This window comes from Amblyomma mixtum, chromosome 1, assembly GCF_055824585.1.
Source record: "Amblyomma mixtum isolate Tamu chromosome 1, ASM5582458v1, whole genome shotgun sequence".
NCBI lineage: Eukaryota > Metazoa > Arthropoda > Arachnida > Ixodida > Ixodidae > Amblyomma > Amblyomma mixtum.
The window spans coordinates 171983502-172009929 of record NC_143012.1 but is presented as its reverse complement, the minus strand read 5'-3'; the positions used below and the strand labels follow the sequence as shown (position 1 = coordinate 172009929).

At 48.9% G+C, this 26428-nt stretch overlaps 1 protein-coding gene and 1 pseudogene across 1 annotated transcript in view; one reads left to right on the top strand and one right to left on the bottom strand.

Moving 5' to 3' along the window:
- The window catches only part of LOC149369811 (O-acyltransferase like protein-like), a 119872-nt gene that overhangs the window by 59571 nt on the left and 33873 nt on the right, over positions 1–26428 (bottom strand). Inside the window, exons 6-7 of the mRNA XM_089576511.1 lie at positions 11362–11535; positions 7378–7471 (exon numbers count right to left, since the gene is read on the bottom strand). Coding sequence (XP_089432637.1) covers positions 7378–7471; positions 11362–11535 — 268 coding nt within the window. The remainder of the gene's footprint in view (positions 1–7377; positions 7472–11361; positions 11536–26428) is intronic.
- LOC149369812 (uncharacterized) lies at positions 543–1771 on the top strand (annotated as a pseudogene).

Here is a 26428-nt window from a genome sequence, read left to right as displayed (position 1 = left end):
CCACGGACGCCACCATCCGTTCGGCGCGATGCCTTGCCCTTTGAACGCTTTTTGAGAAAAGGAAATGGCGCAGTAATTCTTTGTCATTTCTGTGGACACCTCAACCGCACCGTAGAGGAAGGGAGGAAGTGGCAGTGGAAGAAGAAACGCAAAAATGGCCCGTAATGAAGAAAATGAAAATTGTATTTGAGGAAAGGGAATTGTCTCTCATATATCGCTGGGCACCCGTCAAAATTCAGGGGGGCACTTTTTTGACCTAAAGTGCGGTCACTGATGTGTGTTTAAGACGTTAAGCTTCGCCTCTAAGAGTGGAACGCGACAGCGTCTTGCAACGCTGCCAGGGAGTTCATAGAACGCCATCGCCCATTCGGTTCTACGCCTCGCTCGTCGGTAAATTGGTTTTTGAGGAAAGGAAATTATCTGTCTCTCATATCTCAGGACACTTATACACCTCGCCGGAAGGGAAGGGAGAAGGATGGGAGTGAGCGAAGACATCGTATTCACTAGACGCACCTTTGTTCTTCCCAAACCATCGATCTGGCATGGCGGAGCTTCCGGCCACCGCAGTGTTCGGACGTGCGATCATGGGCTCCGTAGGAGCGGCTTCAGCGGCCTTGTCTGGCCGCGGAAACAGGGTTGCTGAACAGGAAAGTTCCTACCAGGTTGTTCTGCCAGGTCTGCCTACAGGGCGTTTTGTTTTAAATACCGTTTTTTGCACGCCGACATCACGGCCCATCCTTACCGGGTGGAAGATTTCCGAGACGCGTTAGCCCAGCATGCGCTGCTCCCTGACGTTATCGCCCTGGGGGCGTATCGCATGAGCCACGTCTGGGCTATCACAATGAAGGATGCCGATGCAGCGCGGAAGATTGCATGCGTCGGTGAGCTGCTCGTGAAGGAACGCCGCTGCTTAATGATCGACCCGACGAACCAGGAAGTGCGCCTCAAGCTCCATTGGCTGCTCCATAACGTGCCCGACGAGGACGTGCGTGTCGCCCTTGCGCCGTATGGGAAGGTCGCAGAAGTGGCCCGGGAACGCTGGCGCGTGAAAGGCGTCTCAGAGAAGGGGTCGACCACAAGGCTTGTCACCCTGAAGTTGAAGGCCGGTGTTAAACTTGACGATTTGCCTCACCAGCTGAACGCCGGAGGTGAGTTGGCACTCGTTGTGGTACCCCGAAGACCCCCTTTGTGTCTTCGCTGCCGAAGTACGGGCCACATTCGTCGGGAGTGCCGAGTCCCGCGTTGCGGAACCTGTCGGCGTTTTGGCCATGAAGAAGGCCAGTGTTCTCGCACTTACGCGAACATCGCAGGACCTGGGACCAGTGAAGATTCGTCCGAGCATCTGATGGATGAGGCGGACGCGGAAGAGGCAGCCAAAAAAACTGGGCAACCAGTTGTGCAGGATGGACCTACGTTGACGCCTCTTCAAAAAAAGGTGACGACGACGACAAGTCAAGTAGCAGCTGCAACATCAGTGGAGCATGGCTCTCAACAAGACGACAGTGGCCAGGAGACGGACGCGACGGAAGTCGCGTTCGACACCCTGAGCAGCGTGGAGAGTGATGACAACGTCGCCATGGACACAAGCAAGGAAGAGGCCGCTGTGACAGCAGCGAAGCGGTCGCATGACGAGAGCGTAGGCGAGAAGATGCCGCCTGATGGGGGCAATGATGAACCGCCGGCGAAGACATCGGGAGTCAGACGCTCGACGCTACGGCCGCGGCCTATCTTTTCGGCTGACACGCGGCAGGCGGGTAAACCGCCTCCGTAGCTCTAGTGAGACCGTGTTGGTGTGAATGTCAACTCTTCGTCGATCATCTTCAAGATGGTCCGGCAGCGGCGATGTGTCTGTGTTTAAAAAAAAATCGAGGTTGCTCCTCCGACGTGCTTCCAATCGCCACCGGACGTTACATTGGGAAGCCGCATGGTCATGCGGACGCTGCGGACCTTCCACCGACGAAAGCCACACCAACCACGGAGGTAGGAACGCGACGGCCAGAAGCGTGTTTTCTCTCTCTATAACACATGGTATTTAAGCTGGACACACCACTTCGTGTAGCCACACAATGTCAGAGGGCTTGGAGCAAGAAGGCGGCAGTACCAGCTTCACCGCCTCCTTTTAGACAATGATCTAGACCTGATAGCAGTCCAAGAGTCTAGGATAGAGTCAGAGGAACATGCCGACCGCATGGTGGTTCCTTTTCAGGCAAATTTTCATGTCTGCGTTTGCCATTCTGTAGGCGCATCTGGTGGATGCCTCTTATTTAAACGCAACACTTTGGGTATAGGCGTGGAGTCGGTTTTTTCTTGTGAAATTGGCCGTCTTTTGGTTGTTGATTTCACCTTTTCGAAATTATGTTGGCGTGTTATTTGTGTATATGTTCCGAATGTGGAAAGAGAGCGTCAGAATTTTTTTGAATCCTTGGAGTCATGGTTCAAGTGCGACAAAATTTTGGTTGTTCTTGGGGACTTCAATTGCGTTTGCATGGCTGTTGACAGAGCTAAGTGCAGAAAATTTAGAGATAAGAGTGCTGAAATGCTGACCGCATTTGTTAGTGACTACAGGTTAGAGGATATTGGCAGTGTGTTCTCCACTGGGAGCTGTCGGAATACACGCACTTTCAGCGCGATAGTCATGCGCGATTGGACAGAGTATATGTGTCAGTTGATCTTGTTCCCTTATGCTCTAGTTATCATGTACAACCAGTGTCTTTCAGTGATCATTGTCTTGTGAGTGCCACTTTTGGGAAAAAAAGAGCAGGAAAGCACGCTTTAACTGGCACTTGTGGAAACTGAATGCCAAACTTTTGGAGGATGAAGAGTTCGTGATGAAAATTAAGGCTGATTTTGAGAACATTCTTATTGCCCAACCAGTTTCTTTTGCAATGGAATGGGAAAGATTCAGAGCAGGTGAAGATTAAAGCAATAGAAAGGAGCAGTGTGATTAGGTATAAAGAAAAAGAAAAAGAAAGAACCCTGCACGCTAAACTGGAATGCTTGCTGAACATGGAAAGCACAGCTCCTGGAATGTTCACAAAAGAAATCAGAGATGTGAAATGCGAACTGGAACGCAATGACACAGAAAAATATAAAGCTGCTGTCGTACGTGCAAGGTCCGAAAAATTGTGGGCAGGCGAAACGCCTACAAAGCGAGCGCTCGCGGACGAAAAACGGTACGCTTGCCAGAAAGAAATGAGAAAGATAAGCTACGGAGACGCAATTACCAGCGATCCAGGAGATATTCAGAACGCCTTTGTGGACCACTTCACAGACATTTTCAGTAACAAGCGCCAGACTGTAGAAGGTTTTCATGTAAACTTCTTACAATTGATGCCAACACTTGACGATGAAATCAAGCAGCGCCTAGAGCTGCCAATTACCTTGCAGGATATAGAAAAAGCAATAGACGACCTACCATCTGGGAAAGCCCCTGGGCCACATGGGTTGAGTGCTATATTCTTCAAAACATTCAAACACTACGTCGCTCAACTGATGCTCAAAGTATTAACAAAAGCTTATGAAAATAATCAAGTTCTATTGTCTTTTACTACCTCCCACATTGTTTTAATTCCCAAGACTGATGACACGGAGAAACGTATGTTGGTGGGGTCCTACAGACCAATCAGCCTCACAAATGTGGATTACAAGGTATTCATGAAGATTTTAGCCAGCAGATTGCAAAGTGTAATCACCAAGTTAGTTGGGCCGCATCAAACCTGTGGCATCAAAGGTCGCAGCATTGCCACAAATATACATGTTGCACGAAGCGTATTAGAATTCGTTGACGCGCTTGGCAGTCAAGTAGCTATGATGCAGCTAGATTTAGCAAAAGGTTTCGACCGTGTTTCTCATGACATTCTTTTCTCCATTCTAGAGCATGCCAACCTGCGTAACGTAATATTAGAAGGGGTAACAATGGCTTATGCAAATTGTACGATGAGAATTATAGTTAACGGCCAACTTACCAACAGCCTCATAGTACGCTCGTCGGTGAGACAAGGATGCCCGCTCTCTCCCCTGCTTTTTGCAGTATATCTCGAGCCGTTGTGCTTGGCCATTCTTAACAGTGACTGCATTTCTGGATTCAAGCTTCAGGCAGCCGAAGCGAAAATCCTTGCATACGCGGACGACATAGCGGTATTTTGCACAGAGACAGCATTCGTGAAGCTACGAATATGGTCGAAAAGTTCTGCGACCAAACTGGATGTCAGATAAACTGGGGAAAAAGCTCAGGATATTGGCATGGGGAATGGGATATTCCACCAGATTTTTTTCTCGACTGCAATGGACTGACTTACCGACGCGGTACCTTGGGGTGCCCCTAAAAAGTTATCGCGATCCCAGCACACACTGGAACGAGGAGACGTTAAAGGCAAGAGAGAAAGCGGACGCGCAAGGAAGGCAGCTGTCAATCTTTTCACGTGCCTTTGTGTGCAATGTTTTCTTGATTTCTAAGGTATGGTACGTGATGAATGTGCTCTGTGCGTCGCGCAGCAATATTCAAAAAATCCATCGAGTGTTTGCAGTTTTTCTTTGGACGTCGACCTGGGAGAAAACCAGGCGAACAAACTTGTTTATTTCAGTCAAAAGCGGTGGCGTTGGACTGGTTCATTTGTTTTTGCGTCAAGTGGTGTCGCGCTTTATTTTCCTTCGTGATCAAAATGACATATTGTTGAGAACTGTTATGCAAATGCGGTTGCAAAGGCTGCTCCCCGGAATCATAGTGTCATCGTGTGAAAACATGTGTGGTGCTGTAAACGGATATTTGCGTGAGGTTGTCCTTTCCTTCAGGTTGTTGGAAGTGCGTTTTACACTACAATACCTGTATAACGTTCCGAAAAAGAAGCTGTATAAGGATTTGGTTGATATTATGCTGCCGCCACCTTTGTATCGTGCTCCTTACCGTGGAGGCCCATGGCAGGATATTTTAAAACGGGTGAAAATGATGCCGGTCCGGCCGACAGTGAAAACATTCTTTTTCAAATTGCACTCTAATACACTACCCGTTAAAACCTGGCTTCATGAAAAAGGAATCTTTGTCCCATGGACAACAAATTGCCTCTTATGTAAGCAGCCGGAGACAATTGAACATGTTTTCCTAGACTGCTGGGACGCCATACTTTTCTGGGATGTCCTGCAGAGAACCATCAAGAAAGAACTACCACTGCACCCTTATGGGATCAGATTTCTACCAGTTGATCGCAAAGAGGTACCCTATGACTTATTAATGCTTCTTGGCCTCCACAGCGTGCGGAAAGCGCGAATGCAAGTAAGGCATGCTGATATAAACACTCGTAGTACACGTGAGAACTTTGTTGAAAGTGCTGTTTATCTGCGGGAATGTTACCAGGCGCAGCGTGACCCACCCCAGTGGGTAACACTACTAGATGATCTAGTGAAACTTAAGAAATTTTAACTTCACCCGTATCAGCTCAAGTGTAGCAGAAGTGGTCTTATTGTTTTCATGTCAATCTCGAAAATGAAGAAAAAAAAAGCTGGCATGGCGGAGTGGATAGCATGCTCGTCTCGCACTCTGAAGACCGGGCTTCGATTCCTGAGCTCGACGACTTTCGTACTCGGTTTTATTTATTTATATGGCCTGACTAGAAAAGTTAATTAGGTAATTGAGTAATTAAGCAATTAACTAAGCTCAGTCACACTTTGGAGCATCATATACGATCACTTCAATTGGTTGCATGGTTACTACCCAAAGTACAATTGGCCCCGTTTGAAATTCGCGCACTGTGACGTCATGACCGTTTCGACCAATTGAAAATCGTGACATTTCTGTCGACAACTGCTGCTTACAACGATGAGACATTAAAGGCTTTAGCCTTAATATCCATGACGAAACGTTGAAGGGTTCGTACAGAGGGCCGTGCACGAGCCCTCACTCTTTGGCGCCAGTCTATAGCGTGACAACAGACGGCACGTTTTAGAGAGTCCCGGCTCTACTGCCCGATTATTCTCTGTGAACTGTAGCCCGTGTCGACCTGAATATTTACCACTGGTGGATGGGCTAGCGCGCCAGCGGCGATTAACAAAGAAATAACCTCACGTAGGCATCGCTGTCGCTTCTGACCGCAGCGGACGGCGAGCTGTAAACGAGCTTTCACTATCATTACTTTGAGAGCAAGGCCGAAAAATAAGGGGGTGATCATTTAGATCGGCGAGGAGGAAATGCGGCAACATTTTGCTTTCACTATCCAATCTATTCCAAATCTGATTCAATTATAACACTGAGTTCAACTCACCAATCTATCCAAATTCCTATTCTATTGCAACTGTTTTTTTTATTTCACAGCGAATCGTAATCGCATCCCGCAATGCTGAGAAGGGATTGCGGAAAAGGAACACTTCTCGCCAGCCTCATTTTCGCACAGACAGTTCTTCGAGCGGCTATTTGGACGTAGGCCTGATATTTCCTGAGTCATTTTATTAGTAATTTTCACTCTGGCGCGGGCGCTCTTCGTATGTCTCCCTGCTATCGCATACAAATATACGGGATGTTTCAGCGAACACTTTCAAAAATTTTCGACAATAGGCTTTTTGGGGTAAAAATGGGGCTTTTGCGGCATAGTGTTATTACTGTTGGCGGACAACAGAAAACCGGTGAATCGCCTTAAGTTGTAAGCCGGTTAACTAACTTTTATTAACTTTTTACCTAGGAAAGTTAGGCGCCCACTTGCAATTAGAGATTTGTAGCCGGTCGTTAGTAATAGCCATATCAGTTTTTAGAATTTCGAAAACGCGATTACCGTTGCCGCTGTGGCTGGACAAAGTTTGGCTACATCGTGCGAAAATACATGCGCTTTCTAAAGCATGCGGGAAAGCAACCCCTCCACTGCACGTAACTAGTCGAAAAAGCCAAATTTTGTTGAGCCACAGCGCCAAAGGTAATCTTGTTTTCGAAATTCTAAAAACTCATATGGCTATTACTAACGACCGGCTACAATTATCTGATTGCAACTAAGTGCCTAACTATAATAGCTAAAAATTTAATTATGAAAGATTAGTTAACCAACTTACTACTCAAGACGTGTCAGCCGTTTTCTGGTGTCCGCCAACACTGGGAATACTATGTCACAAAAGCCATATATCTACCCCAAAAAGCCTATTTTCGAGAATTGTTCAAAGTGTTCGCTGAAACACTCGGTATATGGGCGATAGCGGCCGATGGACAGGTGGTTACAGGACAGAGAGAAAGCCCCCAAAAATCACCTGCCAAGGTGGGCTGGTGGATCCTTGAAAAAGAAGCCGGCACCGAACAGTTTTCGCGTTCAGAGACATCTTTAGGCTCTCGAATTAAAGAAGAGCTCTATATAGAACATTCCATTGACTTCTCATATATCCCACTTCTCAGCATGCACCTCTTACCTGAGAAAGAAAAAAGTGTCCACGGCCATGTAGGCAGCCATAGTCAAGGTTGAGTCGTAGCGGTCCGCGTAGGAGAGCGTGAACCCGATGCCAGCTGTGGGCGAGCAAGAGAGAAACGACGCGCTTTCGCAGAGGCCTCCACGATCCGGGAATGCAGGCAATGCGGCCGCCACTCAAGCTCCAGTAACGCGTCACCATCGTCACTGGGCTATAGATAAGGTTCACTCCAGAACAGAGGCCTATGCCACTTCTCTCGTTCTATAGTATTCCGCTCCAGGAGAGCCCCAACGTAATCTCTGCCCTTGTTTTACCACTGCTCGATAGACGTTCTACAACTGTAGCACTCCAACGGTTCTGTAAACGCTACTGTTGCATATTCGGCTACGTGGTTGGCTACAATCGAAAACCACTTACCGATGAGGCCTGGTCTTCAAAATTAAGCTGAGCCATGTCGGCCAGCCAGGCTTACTGGAGTCGCACTGTTCTTGGTGGACGGAGAAATGATTTTTATCTTATCTTTTCTTTCTTCCGTCACTTACATACAGATGCCTCATTTGTTAATTGGGATGACAGAGCTTTCATGATCTGCTCTTCAAAAACCTCGCGCAATAACGTGGTAAATTTTCATTCATACTACATGTGCCAGTCAAGAAATGACGTCTTATGTGATCTTACACTCAAGCCGATCATAGAATTCGACCCGCGGGGCAAAGTTGTTGCCTGCTAATCGCGGCCGTAAAGAGGAATGAAGTTCTCAAATGCAGTGAGTCAACCACAGATAGACTTTACGTTTTCATCGCAACTTACTCAGAGTGATCTGCTGCCTCCTTATACTGATGTACCAGCTATTAGGTCTCAGCTAACTGCATCTGCTACTCTTGCATTTCAACTTGTCAGGCTGGCAGCGGATGTTCTAGTGAGCTAGCAATTAGCAAAATCGCTGCAGTTGTCTCAGGCTCGGTGTTCACCTGCACTGTGCTTAAGGAAAGAGACAAGGGAAGGAGTCACAGCAGGAAGCGAGGAGAAGACACCGTAGCGGAGGTGTCTAAATTAAGTTCAACCGCCAGATGTTCCTTTAACGCGAAATACACACACACCGTGCTTTCGGGCATTTAATTATTGCGCGTTCATCAAAGTCCGGCCACCACGGCCGGGAGTGGATCCGGCGACATTGTTTTCACTAGCCGCGCATAATGGCCACCTCACCGGGTGTTTTCCTCGCAACAGTTATTTAAAGAGAGTTCATTTCTAGCGGGAAAATCGTTCGCTATCAGCACAAAGCTCACATTAACGGCATGATCTCATTAAAGGCGCATTTGCACCAGCAGATTCCAGGTCAGCAAACGAACAGCCGCACCAGGGCGGTCGAGATTGTTTCCGATTAACATTGCAAGGATGCTATCGGGGAGGGGGGGGGGGGGGGGGGGGGGCGTAAGTGCATGCATGCCTGCAGTGCTGCCACTGAGTATTACCTGGGGCACATATGCACGCAGTAAGCATACCTTGAACATGAACATTTTTAACTGATGTCCGCCTGGCTGTGCTTGTAGTCACTTTAAATGAGTCGCGCATAAATTAATGGCGAACATATTTTGATTCCAAGTCGCTTTACACCTCGACAACATTACACTTTTCTCGCCAAGCATCATGGCTTCCGCTCTGGGCTTTCGTGGGCATCACAGCTTTTAAATTTAGCATTTATTTTCATTTAAACATAGATTCGGTATTTTAGAATTATGTAGAATTTTCAGCGTTTCCTAAACATTCAAACATGTTCCTGTCATATGCCTTTCTTTTCCCAGCCTTATTCCACTAATTTTATACAGGAACAACTCTTTCTTTACCGCCCGCTTTCAATGCATCGTTACCGGATACAGCCCTCAGCCTCAAGCATAGTACTCTACGGCGTTCTCCAAGAATAAGTTCTTGCTTCACTTCTTTTCCTCGTCTGCGTCGGCAACCTTGGCTTTGGCATTTCAGCATCACCGCCCCTCTTAGCAGATGAATATATAATCTAGTGCCAAATTTCCTATTCCAAAAAGAGATCAATCTTCAAAACGACCTGCTTCTACCAAATAACTCATGTACTAAGTGGCTTATGCAGCTTAATATTTCTGAATGCCATTTTACGCAAGATAACCGCAAGTACCGTAACATTACCTGCGCGTATTCATTAAATTGAGTCTAATTACACGATTACAGATGTATCAACATCTCGGTGTCCTTACCGTAAGTAACTTAAACAGGTCGCAACACTGCACAAAATTGGTTGTGGAGAGCTTGAAACCCTAGGATTTATTACAACGTTGTCGTAGTAGCCCCCTTCCGTGCCTAACCTTACACATTAAATTTCTGACCCAACCAATCTACAATTCGCACCTGCGGCTGGTAATTTGCTTGTGTAAGTAATTGCTTGTCTTAGTAATTTGCTCACCTTGATAGTTCATAGGCATAACATGCTTCGGCCTTAGAAGGCCAATAACTCGACAAGAAATTCTTTCTTTCCCAGGAAGTTTGCCCGGAGCACGCTATACTTGCCAGCTTTCTCCAAGCTTTTGTGGGTGAGAAAACCTTCATTGGCGTCCCACACCTCTGCTGCGTCTGCAACGATCCCCTGTCTGCTTGACCCTATTTAAGTGTCTGGTTTGTGTTACGTTACCCAAATCGTTCTGAAGACTGATTCCTCCCTGACACCTGCCCCTGGGAGTTCCTCCTTGCCAAGTCTTGCGACTCGCTTAGAGATAAAACTGTGACGCTCAGTACGAGGGAGTTTGAACTATTAACATTCTTGCAATATGTGGAATGTGGTTTCCCTTCGGAATCCACATCTCCGACATAACTGGGCCCTTGGATCGGTGCTTTTCTTGTTGGTTAAAGACCGTGTTACGTGCATGTTTGTCCACAGTCTGCGCCACCGTAGGGCTGGCGCGGGGTACGCAGTACGTCGTAGCGGCCACACTGTAAGTGTCTGTCACTCGCTTTGCAGTTGTTTTCTCACGGTTTTCTACTCGCCGAGTTCCCATTTCTGGAGAATGCGACAGGCAAGATAACAGAACGTTGTATAAAAGGAGATATATACTTTCACCCCTTTAAAACCGCAGCGTTCCCATTTTGATTTCCCAAAAGCGTCGAACACAACTTCGCCAGTGAGCTGAGGCCCTTTTGAAGCTACTTTGTCCAGTACAAAAGCGCTGCACGCTACTCCTGTTTGCGTAAGCCCCTGCATTTTCGTGTCGGTGCGTGGACATCACAACGGCCTAATTTGCTTTCCTGCACCCGTGCTGTGACGTCACGCGACTGTGAATCGCATTCATAAAAAAACATTCATCGGCCATATTTGTGCTAATACTAATTTGAGCAACAGCTGATATGGTTCTTAATGCAGATGTTAGAATGTTAGTAATACCGGGTGCGAGATTAAGATTAAGTGTGGTTTAAGCATGCGTCGCGGGGAATTTAAGGCCATTGTTCGACGTAACAGGAGCAATGAGAGAAACGGACACGAGGTACGAGCAGTCTGCATGATGCTCGGCACCTATTGTCCCCCTTTCTGAGACTTCGCTAATGGCGAGGGCATTCTTACCAATCAACGTGGCGCTCCGCAACTCTCGTTTCGTTTTTTCTCATTCCTTTCCTCCCCATAATTCTTTTGAAGTCGACCATGACGACGTTGCGGAACGCCGCAATGATTGAAAATTGCAAACTCCGTTCTGAAACGCTCTGTTTCCGCAGAGTTCTAGCGCAGCGCAGGTGTACCAGTGGAGACGTGTGCCGGACTGTGGTGCCTGCTGCGTATGCGCAGTGGCCAGCTAGGAAGGGGCCCGGCTGTAGGATTTTTTTCGTCATGAGTCACAATGACCGATAGTTTAAACATAAATAATCCATACTGAAATACTCTCCGTAATATTTCGGGCGGTACCCAGTTACTGGGCCCAAGAACAACGTGGACAGCGGTACAACGCTGCTCTCCCATGCACGGCTCACCGCTCGCGAAGGAGAAATCCATCGCTGCATGGCCGAACACCACGTGGTAGATGCTGACGGCGCGCATGCCGTGCATGAAGCGGAGGCTGTACGCAGGTGAGCCCTTGTTGGTCGGGGTTCCCAGCATCCGCAGGTTAGCAGGCACCGAGAAGCACCGCAGCACGGCTAGGCTCACTATCGCAAGGCGAACGGAGTACATGTAAGCGCGTCCGTTCAGTGCGGCCACAACTATTGTTAGGTACGTATAGCCGCCATTAATGCACAAAAGACTGAGTAGACTCCTATGGACATAAGCACCTAAACTTCTACCTCAAGTAAAAATTTAATGCGCACCAGGTTTATTGGGCAGTCTCGTGGCCCAGACAGGCGTAAGCGCAGGTTTTCTGAAGAATACTGCTACGCCGATAAGTTAGTCCTTCAGTCGAAATTGCGCTCATAAAAAACTCTGTTTACCTAACTACATATTATTCAAAGTTAGTAATAATGTCATTGAAAATCACTTGCACCTTATTTTTAAAGACGCATATCTTCAGGAAAGTTTTCTAAACAAATCTTGGTGTTAATTTTCAACGGCATCTCCTTTGAACACCACATACAGAATATGTTTTTAAAAAAGACTATTGTTTCGTGAGTATTTTAATAGATTTAGAAATATTTTGCCAGTGGTAATAAAGAGACATTTAGCCTGTGTCTCGTGCATTCACGTCGGAATTTCTATCTGTAGGTCTGCTGTGACTACCACAATAACCAAGAATAATATATTTACCTGTTAGAGAAAAGCGCTAGGGCAGCCCTAAGCTAGATAACATTTCCCGAGACCGTACGCCATGGTTTTGTGAAGTAGAATATATTATACTCAACGAAATATACAAATAAACATTCAGTGTACAGTAGGGCCTTTGTAAAATGTTGCGTAGTATCTCGTCGTCGAGAGCAGATGTAAGAAAGCTCGATATACAGACTTTGTCAAAAGTAACTAGGCTGCATGGTTTGCTTTTCGCTTCTATAGTGGAGCCCTTGTGACTTTCCTAAACATCAAAAGTTGTTGGAATGTAAGAGGACCCCCAGACCTTACCTTTAACAACCATTTCAGCTACAGGGAAGCTTTAAGGGCTCCACTGTATGAGCTAGAAGCAAACCATGCAGCCTGGTTACTTTTGACAAGGACTGTACATTGTAGGAAAGGCGCGCAGCATTCTAACATGGCTTATAGATGCAGGATATCTGCATGCGTTTATTGGTCACGCCTTCTGTCGACTGAGCTGTCGACTGTCGACTGAGCTGAGCAGCGCGCATGGTCTACCCGGCTGATTTCGCGGCATGAGATGCTCCTGCCACCAGCCGCTTTGCAAAGTTGTCAATGTTTGCCACAGCACTGGCCTGCTATTTACTTTCCATATCCTAGGCTTAGCATGATCGAATGAAAGTCTAGGAAGATGATTGCGAACACAGAGCGCCAGAAGCAGCGACTTAGAACACGCAAAAAGTAAGCAGCTTCTGCGCCTTCGCTGGTTCGACTCGTGCTGGCTGCTATATTATCGCATTTCTTCTCTTCATCTAGGCACCATTCAAATACAATGTTTCCTAATATTTCGGATACCTTTAGCGTCAGGTTCACCCTTAGGCTGGGCTTTAGGTAGTCACTGGTTTTCTTACGCCGCAAACAACCCGCTCTCCGACAAAAAATCGCTGACATCCTGGCCTGGCTCCCATAGCAGCACCAACAAGTCACAACGGCCCCTTCCTGAGTCTCCAGTCAACGATCCACCGCACAAGTTGCGCTACTCATTCGTTCCCGCCGACGCTCCTTCAGCTCATCCTATTCAGGTCAAGTATCCTAAAGGCGAAATAGAAAAGCTTAGAGCATACATCCACCAACTAATCTCACGCCCACCACAGGCATCCGTTTCGCTAACTTCCACTCATACTCAGGCACGGCCCCCGGCAGCTCTACCACGACACACACTCTACCATACGATCCACTACACCTCCTTTACCACCCCTGGACCCTGCTGTGCAACACTTCCTAACGGAAATGCACCAGCAATTGCAACAACAATTGGAACTGCAAATGAAGCAACAAATGAATGTCTGGCAACAATACATGACGGAGCTGTATAACGCTCTCAGCCAGCGGACTGACTACATTTTCCGAGTATGGGCTACTGCAGTGCAATGTTGTCGACAAAAACAAACCGTCGCATCCAACCCCTCCCAGGCGTCAGCGATTCGGAAACCATCAATAGCTTTCCTCACCTGGGCAGTCAGAATAGCCCTCACTAATTTTCCGCAAACCCACCACCCCCCTTTCGAAATGTGGAAGTGGAATTGCCGGTGTTTTTAGTCAAAAGCTGCCTGTATCCCTCTCCAGGATATTCTGTCAGCCGTCATACCACCGACATATGTTTGTAAGCAGTGGGACCAGGGCCCATTCGACTAGTCGGATATTATCAGGGTGTCGAACCGGAACTGAACCCGAACCCGAAACCGGAACCGAACCCGAATTTTCGTCCGGAACCGGAACCGAACCGAACCCATATTTTTTTCGCCATCTTGGAACTGAACCTGAACCGGAACAATTCAAAGGAACCGTTCCGAACCGGTTCGGGACCCGGTTCAGCCCCTCTTTTTTTGCATCCCGGCATACGTCTTGTTTTCCGACAAAATGAGAGGATCTGTCGCATAGACTTACCCACCCGTAGCAGTCTGCGCTGGGAAGTCCGAAAATGGTACCCAGTATATGCGACAGCAAACTTACAGGAGGCCTGGTGCCTGGTAAGAAGCCTGATTGACGCTTCTGTAATGTACTGCCGCCAATTCTAAACACTTGTACGTCAGGTTTATGTGAAATCTTGAGTTATTACTCCTCCCTTTTACATATTTGCGTAAATTTTTAATCAAAATGTTAGGACGTGATCTAACTTAGTAAAGTACTAAAGACACCAAACTTTTGCTTGTGTGCTTTCTTCTTTCAAACGATGCGTTTGACGTTGGTGTACATGGACATCGCGTGGTATTCACCAACTCATAATAAATAATTTGTTTCAATTTCTTCTTGACCCTGTTTTGGTTTCACCAACATTACGATGGCTGTGACGTGTAGTGGAAATTAGGTCGCGTGAGGTGCTATAAAAAGGCAAAATAACTGCTGACACGTCGTTCGTTGTAATTATAGGTCTTTAAGTCGGCTATATAAGTGCTGCAGTGAGTCAAAACAACGTATCAGCGTTTGTATTAGTTTTACCGTACCTCACGTGATCTAATGTTGAACTCACGTCAAAGCCATCATTCGGTTGATGAAACCGAAACAGCATGGGAGAAAGAATTATTTTCTAAATTATTTAGTGGCAGTGGGCGAATACCACACGGTGATCCATGTATTCTAATATCTATGGCGTCATCTGAAAGGAGAAAACACGCAATAAAACTGGGTGTCTATAGTCATTTTAGTACGGATTGAGAATGCCTTCCTTTTCTTTGCGTCATTTCCCACCAATAGACGAAATATTAGCGCGAGCACCCAACAATGTTGGTTTGGTTTGGTTTATGGGGTTTAACGTCCCAAAGCGACTAAGGCTATGAGAGACGCCGTAGTGGAAGGCTCCGAAAATTTCGACCACCTGGGGGTCTTTAACGTGCACTGACATCGCACAGTACACGGGCCTCTAGAATTTCTCCTCCAAAGAAATTCTAGCCGCCGCGGCCGGGATCGAACCCGCGTCTTTCGGGTCAGCAGCCGAGCACCATAACCACTGAGCCACCGCGGCGGCTGACCCAACGATGTTGTGATGGTGGTTTTTGAAGAAAGGAAATGGCGCAGTCTGTCTCACTTCTTGATGGACACCTGAAACACGCCGTAAGAGAGGGAGGAAGGTAGGAGGGAAAGAAAAAAGAGAAGCAGGCGCAGTAGGGGTGGGCTCCAGAATAATTTCTACCAGCTGGCGATCCTTAAAGGGCAACTGCATATGTTTTAGAAATCGACGAGCTTAAAAAGGTCGAATGTGTGAAACTTCCAGGTAAAGTATGCGAAGTCCTTTTGGCCTAGCATTTGAAACAGTGACGTAATGACAAATTAAAGTTTCGACGGCCTTCAAGCTTCTCCGCAGCGCACAACGCTAAGTGGGGTACGTATGATGACGTCATTGAAAGTATCCGTACATTTCCAACGCATAAACGCCTGCTTTGAAGAAAAAAAAAACCAACGGCACCGAAGTCAAAGCACGCCGAACGTTGTTTGGAAGCGTGCAATGAGGCACGGCAGGGCGTGGCTGACGGCAGCAGTAATTTGAAATCATACCTTCCGTGACCTCACACTGAACTCCCCCGCGCTCCTTTTTTGTTTTGAGGAGAAGTGCAAAATTTAATCGTCGATTACGTCGCTATTTTAAATGGTAGTGCAAAAAACTTAGCATGCTTTACATGCAGCCTATATAGATTTGAATCCTTGAGTATCGCGAAATTCTCAAAAAGTGGCGCAGTTGCCCTTTAACGTGCACTGACATCGCGCAGCATACGGGGCCTTTTGCGTTTCGCCTCCATAGAAACCTGGCCGCCGGGGCCGAGTTCGAACCCAGGTACACCGAATAAGTAACCTAGCGCTCTAACCAATGAACAACCGCAGTGGGCAGTGCAACATTTACTTTTGTAGGCGCTCATTATCTTAGACAGCAAGTTCTAAATAAAAAACCCCTCACGATGGGCCTGTAGGGCAATAAAGGAAAAAAATATGGCTCAATGGCTGTGGAGCTCGGCTGCTGATTCCAAAAATACAAAAACCAGCGTACGTCCAAAATCCCCAGCTGGTCTCCGTTAATCTGTAGTCCTCCACTACACCGTCTGTCATATAGTCCCTATGTATACTCGACATGTTAAACCTGAGATATTACTACTAGTATTACCAAAAGAAGGATGTATAAATTGCTGCAGCTTCTTTTTTTTTTAGAATCCGCATATTCTTGTTTGCGTGCGACGGAAATAAGCAACGAAAGGCGGGTTCTTGGCAACGGTGGAGATGTACTAATAAGGAAAAAATTAAATACCTATTACACAAAAGGGCAATGCGGAAATACATGTGCTCGATGGCATGCGGTAGTGATTACGCCCAAAAAGATGCTACTGAGATGCAATGTAACTACGATGAAGTGATTTCGTTATGCCGATTCGCTGAAATCATTCTGCTTCTAAGAAAAAATTGCTGCCAGTCGCCAGCGCGCGGCTCCATCCGCTGTTCGCGCACTGCTCGATCTTGAATTCTCTGTCTGGCGACTTATATCTACTTTTCGCAGCCGGGATCGAACCCCGGCCGCGGCGGTTGAGTTTCTTTGGAGGACAAATTCTATAGGCCCGTGTACTGTGCGATGTCAGTGCACGTTAAAGAACCCCAGGTGGTCGAAATTTCCGGAGCCCTTCACTACGGCTTCTCTCATAGCCTAAGTCGCTTTGGGACGTTAAACCCCATTAACCAAACCAAACCATACCTTCGCGCCAAAGGGGCGTTTGTGCCGTGGTCAGTGCATTTCTACCTGTGCGAGCAACGAGAAACAATTTCAGCAATAAAATGATATTTTTTCATGATGCTGTATTTTTTTGGGCACGAAGGTACGTCCTAACATGTAAGGTCCGTGTCTGAAGGGTGAATAGGGTTTTTGTGGCCGATTAAAACTAAGTGGAGCCCACTTATAGCGAACCTGACGGTCCCGCAGGTTCCACCGCGTGGTTGGCATGGCCAGCAAGGATTTGAAAATTATCTAATCGCTGTCTTTAGTTGATCCGCGAGATTTTTCAGTAGCTTCGCTTTTGACGATGCCCCTGTCTCACGCGCATCGCGCTTCTTCTACTCAGGACGCTTTGCCGAGCCGGCGAACGCGTTGGCAATGATCGCCCTCGTTGGCCATCGACGCGGGTTTGGCCGGCGGCTACTTACTATTTCATTTCAATAGAGAATTATAGCACATGGTTACCGTTTATACATTAGCATTTACAGTGTTACCGGACGCCGGACTTTCCGGTTAGCGTTGCGCACAGCAGTGACGCCTTGTAATTCCATTTCTGGGTTGACATGTCCTTTCCGGGGCGGTGTCGTGAAGGTTGAGAGGCGCTATTTCATCTGCGTGCTTAGCGGAAGGGCGACCTCCACAACCTCGGGGTAGTTCACCACGCCACCTCGTTCGCTATAACCGAGTGGTGTGGCCAGAGTTGTTCGCTGTATCTGCGATGAATTTCCGTTGCCCTTATGCATATTTTCACGGTTTAACCACACCCGCTCAAAATAAGCGAGCGTTCGTTATATCTGTGGCCATTAAAGTGGGCTCCACTGTACATCCGCTGACTTCGCTTTAATACACTAGTATCAAAAAAGTTTAGGTAAGGCTGTAGATGTATGGGTAGAGGAAGTAATGGCCGATCGCAACATTTGTCATCTGCCTTGTGGAGAGGCCGTACAGGTAAGTAAAAGCCAAGACTGAGAAAACCGAATGAATCAGCACTCGCGAGCATGTCCAGAAAAGACAGGCAAGCACTTACTCACCTATTAAGCATAGCTGCCAGAAAGGGGTTGTTTGTGGCTTTGGAAATAAATGCCTGAAACAAGTTGGTGGACAAATGGTGCATGCCAGATTAACCCCTCCTTATCACTCTATCAGGGGCGCAAAAAATTCTGTGGACGCAAAGGTTGCATTGGATAGCGCCCCAGGAAAAGTCCCAAACATTCTATCCCAAATAAATTTCTTACTTTACTATAGCGAGAAGCCACGATTAGCTGATTTTTGAAGATACTGAGCTATCGGGGCTCAGGATATATAACGTGAGTCACAAAGGCGATGTTGAATAGGCGATTTAAGTAAAATATGATTGGTAAGTTCTGGATGTTAGGGAGAGCCAGTGCTCCCACGAGGCTCTCGTTGGGTGGGGGATGGGCGGTGGAGGGATTCTCGAACATTTTCTTACCATGTAGTAAAGGAGGGGGGACTGGCAAGTCGGTTTCGGTGTGACGGAAAGGTATCTGTCTGTATGTATACGGACCGATACATGAAAGTTTCGTTTCTCAGTAGTGCGCGGAAACGTAGAGGGCGCGTGCGGCGGCAATTTTGGGGCCCCGTAAGTACACTGCGTACGAGAAAGTCCCAACTGATTAAAGCTTCAAGGGAGGCCTATTATTACTCGCGCTACGGGGTCTCCCATACTGCTGACGCAGGAGGGTCTTGCAGATGTAAAATCCATCGGCTTTTCATCCTACTTGAGAGGAGATAGTAGTAGTGCTAAAAAACAAGGACGACAGGGCAGACAAAGACAACACAGGCGCTAGACATCAACTGACTTTATTCTCGAGAACAACTCCGAATTTATAGGCGACAATCAGGGGCATAAAAAAATCAACAATTGAATCGCATGCGTGACGGCACTTCCCGATACAGGAACCTCAAATTTTTAATGCAAAGATAAACATTTCGTTTGCTCACGCACGATTGCCTTTCCATGTGAATGGGAAAGGCTTCCAATACTTCCCGCTCTTTCTGATCTGCACTGACATATATCACACGTGTCTGCTCAAACAAAGGGGTACATGTTTTTTCATCATGCTTACATCGTTTGCAATGTTGATGTCTAGCGCCTGTGATATCTTTGTCTACCCTGTCGTCCTTGTTTTTTAGCGCTACTACTATGTCCTCTCAATCCAAACACCAACTAGCCCAGCTTTCTGCCTTAAATTTCATCCTACACCTCATAAGGTGGATTATAGCGTATATACATAGCCGATTTTCATTAATTTCGAGTTCATTTCATTTTGCGGCTCTTACCATAAGTTCGTGTTTTTGCTGCGGACAATAAATGAAATGGGTAAAGTGAGAACATCTCGCATTAAACAATTTTTTCATCCTCAAGTAACGCAGTAAACACTACAAAAGGAAGACAGAAGACGACACGAGCGCTGACTAACAACTGGTAATTTTATTCTTGAAAAAGGCGCAGGACACAGGAAACAACCCCAGAAAAACAGAACAAAGGTTAGAACTTAAAAACCATACTGCGCATGCACATCACAGTCGAGTCGTGACGTCTTTTTCAACGAAATTCGAAGAGTATATTCGTAGTAGACGGCACTCACCTGTCTCCTGAACCTCACACAATGCCAAGAAAGCCTGACTCCTTATCTCCCAAGCTGATAGATGGTGAAGCAACACACTCATCTGCTTCCCCACTTAGTAAGACAAGTCTCCTGTTTAATCACCCTGATCGAATTTGTAGGGAGATGGTGGAGGCCTGTATGATCAGGAAGGATGCAGAGGAGCGTGTTGCTTCACCATACATCAATTTCGCAGATAAGGAGCCAGGCTTTCTTGGAATTATGTGAGGTCCCGGAGATAGGGGAGTGCCGTCTACTATGGAATATAGTCTTCGAATTTCATTGAAAAAGATGTCATGACTAGACTACGATGTCCATGCGTAGTATGGTTCTTTGGTTTTAATCTTTGTTCTGCTGTTTTTTGGATTGTTCATTGTGTCCTGCGCCTTCATATATTTTTCAGATAATGTAATAACCAGTTGCTAGTCAGCGTCTATGTCGTCTTCAGACTTCCGTTTGTCCTGTTTACTGCGCTGCTTAAGCAACAGTTACCAACTAGCCCAGTTTTATGTTCTCGCAAACAAATCTATGCATTTTTTATTTTGTATAGCGATGTGCAAGAAAAAAGAAAACGCATATCATTGAAACCCATCTGCGTTCTAACTTTTTTTGTCCTGAACCCGTTCGAACCCGTTTGAACCGGTTCGAGACGGTCCGAACCGGTTCGAACCGGAACGGAATGGCCCTCTGGAGCCGAACCCGGAACTGAACCCGAAATGCGTGAACCCGAACCCGAACCGAACCCGAAAAAATACCGGTTCGACACCCTGGATATTATACACTATGGACCCACCCAGCCTTCCGGGTCACCACTAGGGATTCAAAACCGATTGCATCCCGGCTACATCTGCTACTATATTGTCACGAATATTACACAGCACGCAGAGACACAAGAACTGCTCCAGTCTGCCGAGCGGTCACCAGCAAGAAGACGAACCACTTCTTCTTCCTCGTCACAAGCGAGATGGCGAAGCACTTCTTCTTCGTCCACTTCTGAGCTGTATCATTGCTCCCTCCCCTGCAGCATCGCCTCGATGTGGGCCGCTTTCACAGAGGGGAAAATGGGTTAGACACGGAAAGTGAGACACAGCTATCACGACACACAACCGGCGGCACTCAGCGTCAAGTACAATCAGCAGGACGGTCGTGGTACGGCTTCATACGAACGACGTGCACAACATCCGGATGCGGTGGTCTGCGCGAAGGGCGGCCTGGGGTTGCCGGTGAAACTTCGTACGTCACGTCGCTAATGCGGCGGAGAACTCGGTAAGGTCCGAAGTATCGGCGCAGTAATTTTTCGGACAACCCACGGCGACGAACTGGTGTCCAAACCCACACGTGGTCGCCTGGTTCGTACGTAACAAATCGCCGTCCGAGATTGTAGCGGTCAGCGTCCGCGTGCTGTTGACGGTGTATTCGCTGCCTGCCCAGTTGACGTGCTTCTTCAGCCCGCTGAACGAAAGTGGCGACGTCAAGATCTGGCTCTAGGTCACACTGAGGGTCGACGGGCAACATGGCATCCAAAGAAGTAACAACTGGACGACCGAAGACAAGCTGGAAGGGCGTGAGCCGCGTTGTCTCTTGCAGGGCCGTATTGTAAGCGAACGTTACGTATGGGAGAATTTGGTCCCATATTTTATGCTCCACATCCACATACATGGAGAGCATGTCGGCCAGGGTTCTGTTAAGGCGCTCTACCAAACCATTTGTCTGTGGGTGGTACGCTGTTGTACGCCTATGGCTGGTGTGGGTCAGATCTAGGACTGCCTGAGTCAAGCGGGCTGTGAAAGCAGCTCCACGGTCAGTAATTATAACCGCAGGAGCGCCATGACGCAGCACGATGTTGTGTACAAAAAACGTAGCCACTTCGACAGCAGTTCCGTTTGCAAGCGCCGTTGTCTCAGCGTACCGCGTCAAATAATCCGTCGCGACAGCAATCCAACGTTTTCCAGTGGATGACTTCGGGAAAGGGCCGAGTAGGTCCATTCCCACTTGTTGGAAAGGCGTCTTCGGAGGCGCTATGGGATGAAGAAATCCTGCGGGTTTGAAGGGAGGAGACTTACGGCGCTGGCAGTCGCGACAGGTTTTGACGTATGTCCGCACTGATGGAAGTAATCTTGGCCAGTAGTACCTCTGCCGAATCCTCGCTAAGGTACGACCGACCCCCAGGTGGCCGGCAGATGGTTCGTCGTGGCAAGCGCTCAAGATATCAGGTCGCAACTCGGACGGGACTACGAGCAGAAATGTTGCAGTGTTGCTCTCAAAGTTGCGCTTGTAGAGTACGCCGTTCTGCAGAGTGAAGGATTTGAGTCCACGAAGAAAAACACGAGGAATGCGGGGACCGTCGCAGCCTTCCAGGTACGCGATGAGCGGCGCTAACTCTGGGTCTTCCCTTTGAAGCTGCGCCATATCGGTTGCGCTAACAGCACCAAGGAAAGAGAAGTCTTCAGTGATTTCCGGGGAAGCAAGGTCCACTGGCGCGCGTGATAAACAATCCGCATCTTGGTGCTTCCGCCCCGACTTGTACACGACCGTTACGTCGTACTCCTGCAAACGGAGGCTCCACCTCGCCAACCGCCCAGATGGATCTTTGAGGCTGGCCAGCCAGCATAACGAGTGGTGATCACTGACAACGCGAAATGGTCTTCCGTATAGGTATGGGCGGAACTTACTGATGGCCCAGACTACCGCAAGACATTCTTTCTCAGTCGTTGAATAGTTGCATTCCGAGCGCGAAAGTGTACGGCTTGCGTATGCGATGACTCGTTCGGCGCCATCCTGCCACTGTACCAGGACCGCCCCAAGGCCTACGTTGCTAGCATCAGTGTGTATGTCAGTTGCTGCGGCGTCATCGAAATGGGCGAGTATCGGTGGACGTTGCAGGCAGTGGCGGAGCTCCACGAAAGCATCCTCTTGGTCGCTTCCCCACAAGAAGGGTGTGTCGTCTCTGGTCAGCGCTGTTAAGGGTTCAGCTATTTTGGAAAAATCTTGGACGAATCGTCGATAGTAAGAGCACAGTCCCAAAAAACGTCGAAGGGTCTTTTTGTCAGTGGGACGCGGGAAACTGGAGACAGCAGCGGTCTTGTCGGGATCTGGGAGAACACCGCGCGCGCTGACAACATGGCCGAGGAAACGAAGCTCCTCAAAACCGATATAGCATTTCTCGGGCTTGATCGTAAGTTGCGCACATTGGAGCGCCCGGAGCACTGTGCGCAGCCGCTCCAAGTGTTGCTCGAAGGTGGGCGAGAAAATGACGACATCGTCCAGGTATACGAGGCACGTCTGCCACTTGAGCCCAGACAAGACAGTGTCCATCATGCGTTGGAAAGTGGCCGGCGCTGAGCATAGTCCAAACGGGAGCACCTTAAATTCGTATAGCCCATCAGGCGTCACAAAAGCAGTTTTCTCGCAGTCTCGCTCGTCCACCTCTATCTGCCAGTAGCCGCTTTTGAGATCCAAGGAGGAAAAGAACCTGGCATCACGTAGTCTGTCGAGTGCATCGTCAATCCTGGGGAGCGGGTAAACGTCCTTTTTCGTCACGTTGTTCAGTTTGCGGTAATCGACACAAAATCTCAGGGTGTTGTCTTTCTTTTTCACGAGGACTACCGGTGACGCCCATGGACTTGTCGACGGTTGAATGACATCGTCGGCGAGCATTTCGTCCACTTGCCTTTTAATGGCTTCGCGTTCCGTCGAAGAAACGCGGTATGGGCGCTGGCATACGGGTGGTGTAGTCTCGTTGGTGATAATGCGATGCTTTGCGACAGGCGTACGACCGACCCTGGAGCTTGTGGCAAAACAACCCGCGAAGTCGGTTAGAAGCGCCGAGAGAAGAGCCTTCTGCTCAGGCGCCAAATCGGGATTGATTCTGACGGATGGAAGGGCAGGGCATGGTGGGGCCTGGTCTTCAGGGCTTGTCTCCAGGGCGCACACTTGAGGCACCACAGCGAAGTCATGCAGGAAGGCGACAGCCGTGCCCTTGGCGAGGTGCTGCAACTCGTTGGCAAAATTTGTAAGGAGCACACTAGCACAACCGTCTTCTAGTTGGACGAGCCCGCGAGCGATGGCTACTCCTTTCTCGAGCAGCAGGGGTACGTGGCTATCAGCGACACCTTCGTAGTCGTGGAATAAATCATTCCTCACGAGAACTAGCACACTGGACCGGGGTGGCACCATTACGTCGTCGTCAACAAGTCGCAGAGCAGTGAAGCGTGAATCGTCTGTGTCAGTGCATGCCACGGCCCGTTTCGTCGAGAACGTGACCCGTGATTCGTGGAGGTCAATGACAGCACCGTTCGTGTGGAGAAAGTCAAGACCGAGGATCAAGTCCCTCGAACACTCACGGAGGACTACAAACTCGCCGACGTACACAAAACCACGGATATCGACACGAGCTGTGCACCTGCCGGCAGGGATAATCAGGTGACCCCCAGCAGTGCGAATGCTAGGCCCCGACCACCCCGTCAATACTTTCTTCAGTTGTACGGCAAGGGCCAGGCACATGACAGAATAGTCGGCACCAGTATCCAGCAAAGCGGTCACGTCGATTCCGTCAATTTTGACGCACAAATCGGAGGTAGCGCGTCGGATGCTGTCGCTACTCGCTCCCGGAGAAACATCGTCGCGTGGTAGTGGCGCAGGAGGATCTTCACAAGTCCCGGCATCAGCGGCCTTGCCTCCAGAGGCCGCTGGAATCAGTTTTCCCGGCGTGGACTGGGAGAACGGCGTCCGGAGTAGCCTGCGGCTTGACGGGGGCTTGGAGAACGGTAGCGTCGCGGCGACGGTGATCGAGCCTCCTGGTGGCCTGACGTGATGTGGTTCTGGCGCGACGACAGATGGAATGCTATCTCCTGCGGTCGTTCCCCGTTCTGAGGGCACGGGTCGTCCGGCGCGAAACCACGCAGGCCCACGCGGCGGTATGGGCACGCCCTGTAGAGGTGACCCGCCTCGCCACAGTGATAGCAGAGGGGCCGACGATCCGGGGCACGCCACACTTCACTCTTTCGCGGCCGCTGATAGGCTGGCGGAGCGTCACCACGAGGGGAGCTCGACGAGAGCACTGCTGGAGTCGCGGCAGTGACGTCGTACCCAGGGGCCTGGCGCAGGACGGACGCATACGTGGGCCTTGCATCAGGCTGGCGAGGAACCTCGGAAATCTGGTGCTGTTGTGCTGCCAGGCGCACCTCGTCCCGGATGACTTCGCTCAGTGGCGTGAAAGATGGCGTCTCGGATGGCGTACGGAAGGCCTGCAGCTCCTCTCTGACGACGGATCGGACCAGCTCGCGTAGAAAGGCCGCGTCGATACCGGGAGGCATGGAGATGGGATCAGGCCCGAAGGTGTTGACGTCGCGATTGTACTGGCGGGCTCGCTGTTCCAGCGTCTTCTCCATAGTTGCCGCCTCGGTGAGGAACTCTGCCACAGTGCTTGGTGGGCTGCGCACGAGTCCTGCGAAGAGCTCTTGCTTGACACCCCGCATGAGGTGGCGAAGCTTCTTGTCTTCTGTCATGTTGGGATCCGCGCGCTTAAAAAGGCGAGTCATGTCCTCGTAGTACATGCGTACACTCTCATTGTGGCGCTGGTTGCGCGAGTGTAACGCAGCTTCTGCTCGCTCTCGACGGTCTGCATTCGGAAAAGTGGCTTTAAGATTGCGGCAGAAAGCTTCCCAGGACGTAAACGAAGTTTCATGATTTTCGAACCATGTCCGAGCCGACTCTTCAAGTGCAAAATAGACATTGTGGAGCTTACGGTTGTCACTCCAGCCGTTGTAACGGGCAACCCGTTCGAATATCTCGAGCCAATCCTCGGCGTCCTCGAACACGTCGCCATGAAACGACGGGGGTGTTCGTGGCTGATGACAGAGGATGTGCGCCGGGAGCGTGGTCTCAGTTGCCATGGCAGCTGGTGCCTCCGAAGGCCGGGGTTGCGTCGCCCTGGTTGCAGCCGGAAGGAGTCCAAATTCAGGGGACGCTCCACGGAGGCGGCGGCCGCGGCGCTGGTGAACTGGGGTGAGATCCGTATTGGTCGGTAGCCTACGCGGGTCTGGAAGCGTACCCAGCACCTCCACCAGATTTGTCACGAATATTACACAGCACGCAGAGACACAAGGCGGGTCTGGAAGCGTACCCAGCACCTCCACCAGATTTGTCACGAATATTACACAGCACGCAGAGACACAAGAACTGCTCCAGTCTGCCGAGCGGTCACCAGCAAGAAGACGAACCACTTCTTCTTCCTCGTCACAAGCGAGATGGCGAAGCACTTCTTCTTCGTCCACTTCTGAGCTGTATCAATATGACACGCTCGAGCATCTGTCGGTGGATATACACCCGCCCAAACATCAGAAACTGAGCACCTACAAACTCAACATGTACAGTGCAACGGAAGAAATGCAAGAGCCATTTGGACCTCTTCTTCCTGACTTCTTCACGGCAGACTCTAGTAATCAGCTATTAGCGCCTGCTGACATGGGCGTGGGCAGGGCGTGTAATAGGAAGGCGTGATAATGGATGGTCCTGAAGAGTAATTGAATGGATTCTCAGAGAAGGCAAAGGTAGCAGGGGTTCGCATAAAATTAGGTGGGCGGATGAGATTTAGAACTTTGCGGGGACACATTGGCCGCAGCTGGCACAGAACAGGGTTAACTTGAGAGAGATTGAGATGCTTTGCGCCGCAGTGGGCGTTGTATACCCCACTCCTGTATACCCCAGCTGTATACCCCCTCCACATGGGTATACAGCTCTGATACACTTAAAAGCTTCTCCCTTCTCACAGCATTTCATGGTGTAAAACTATATATTCTAAAATAATTGACGGCACTAACCAGAATTGCCAATAGTGTATCAAGGGACACCCTACCCGACCTCTCCTATGCAAAAAATATAAATCATCCGCTACGGGCAAACATAGGGGATATCCTTTGAGGCGATCATTTCATCCTCTGTCAA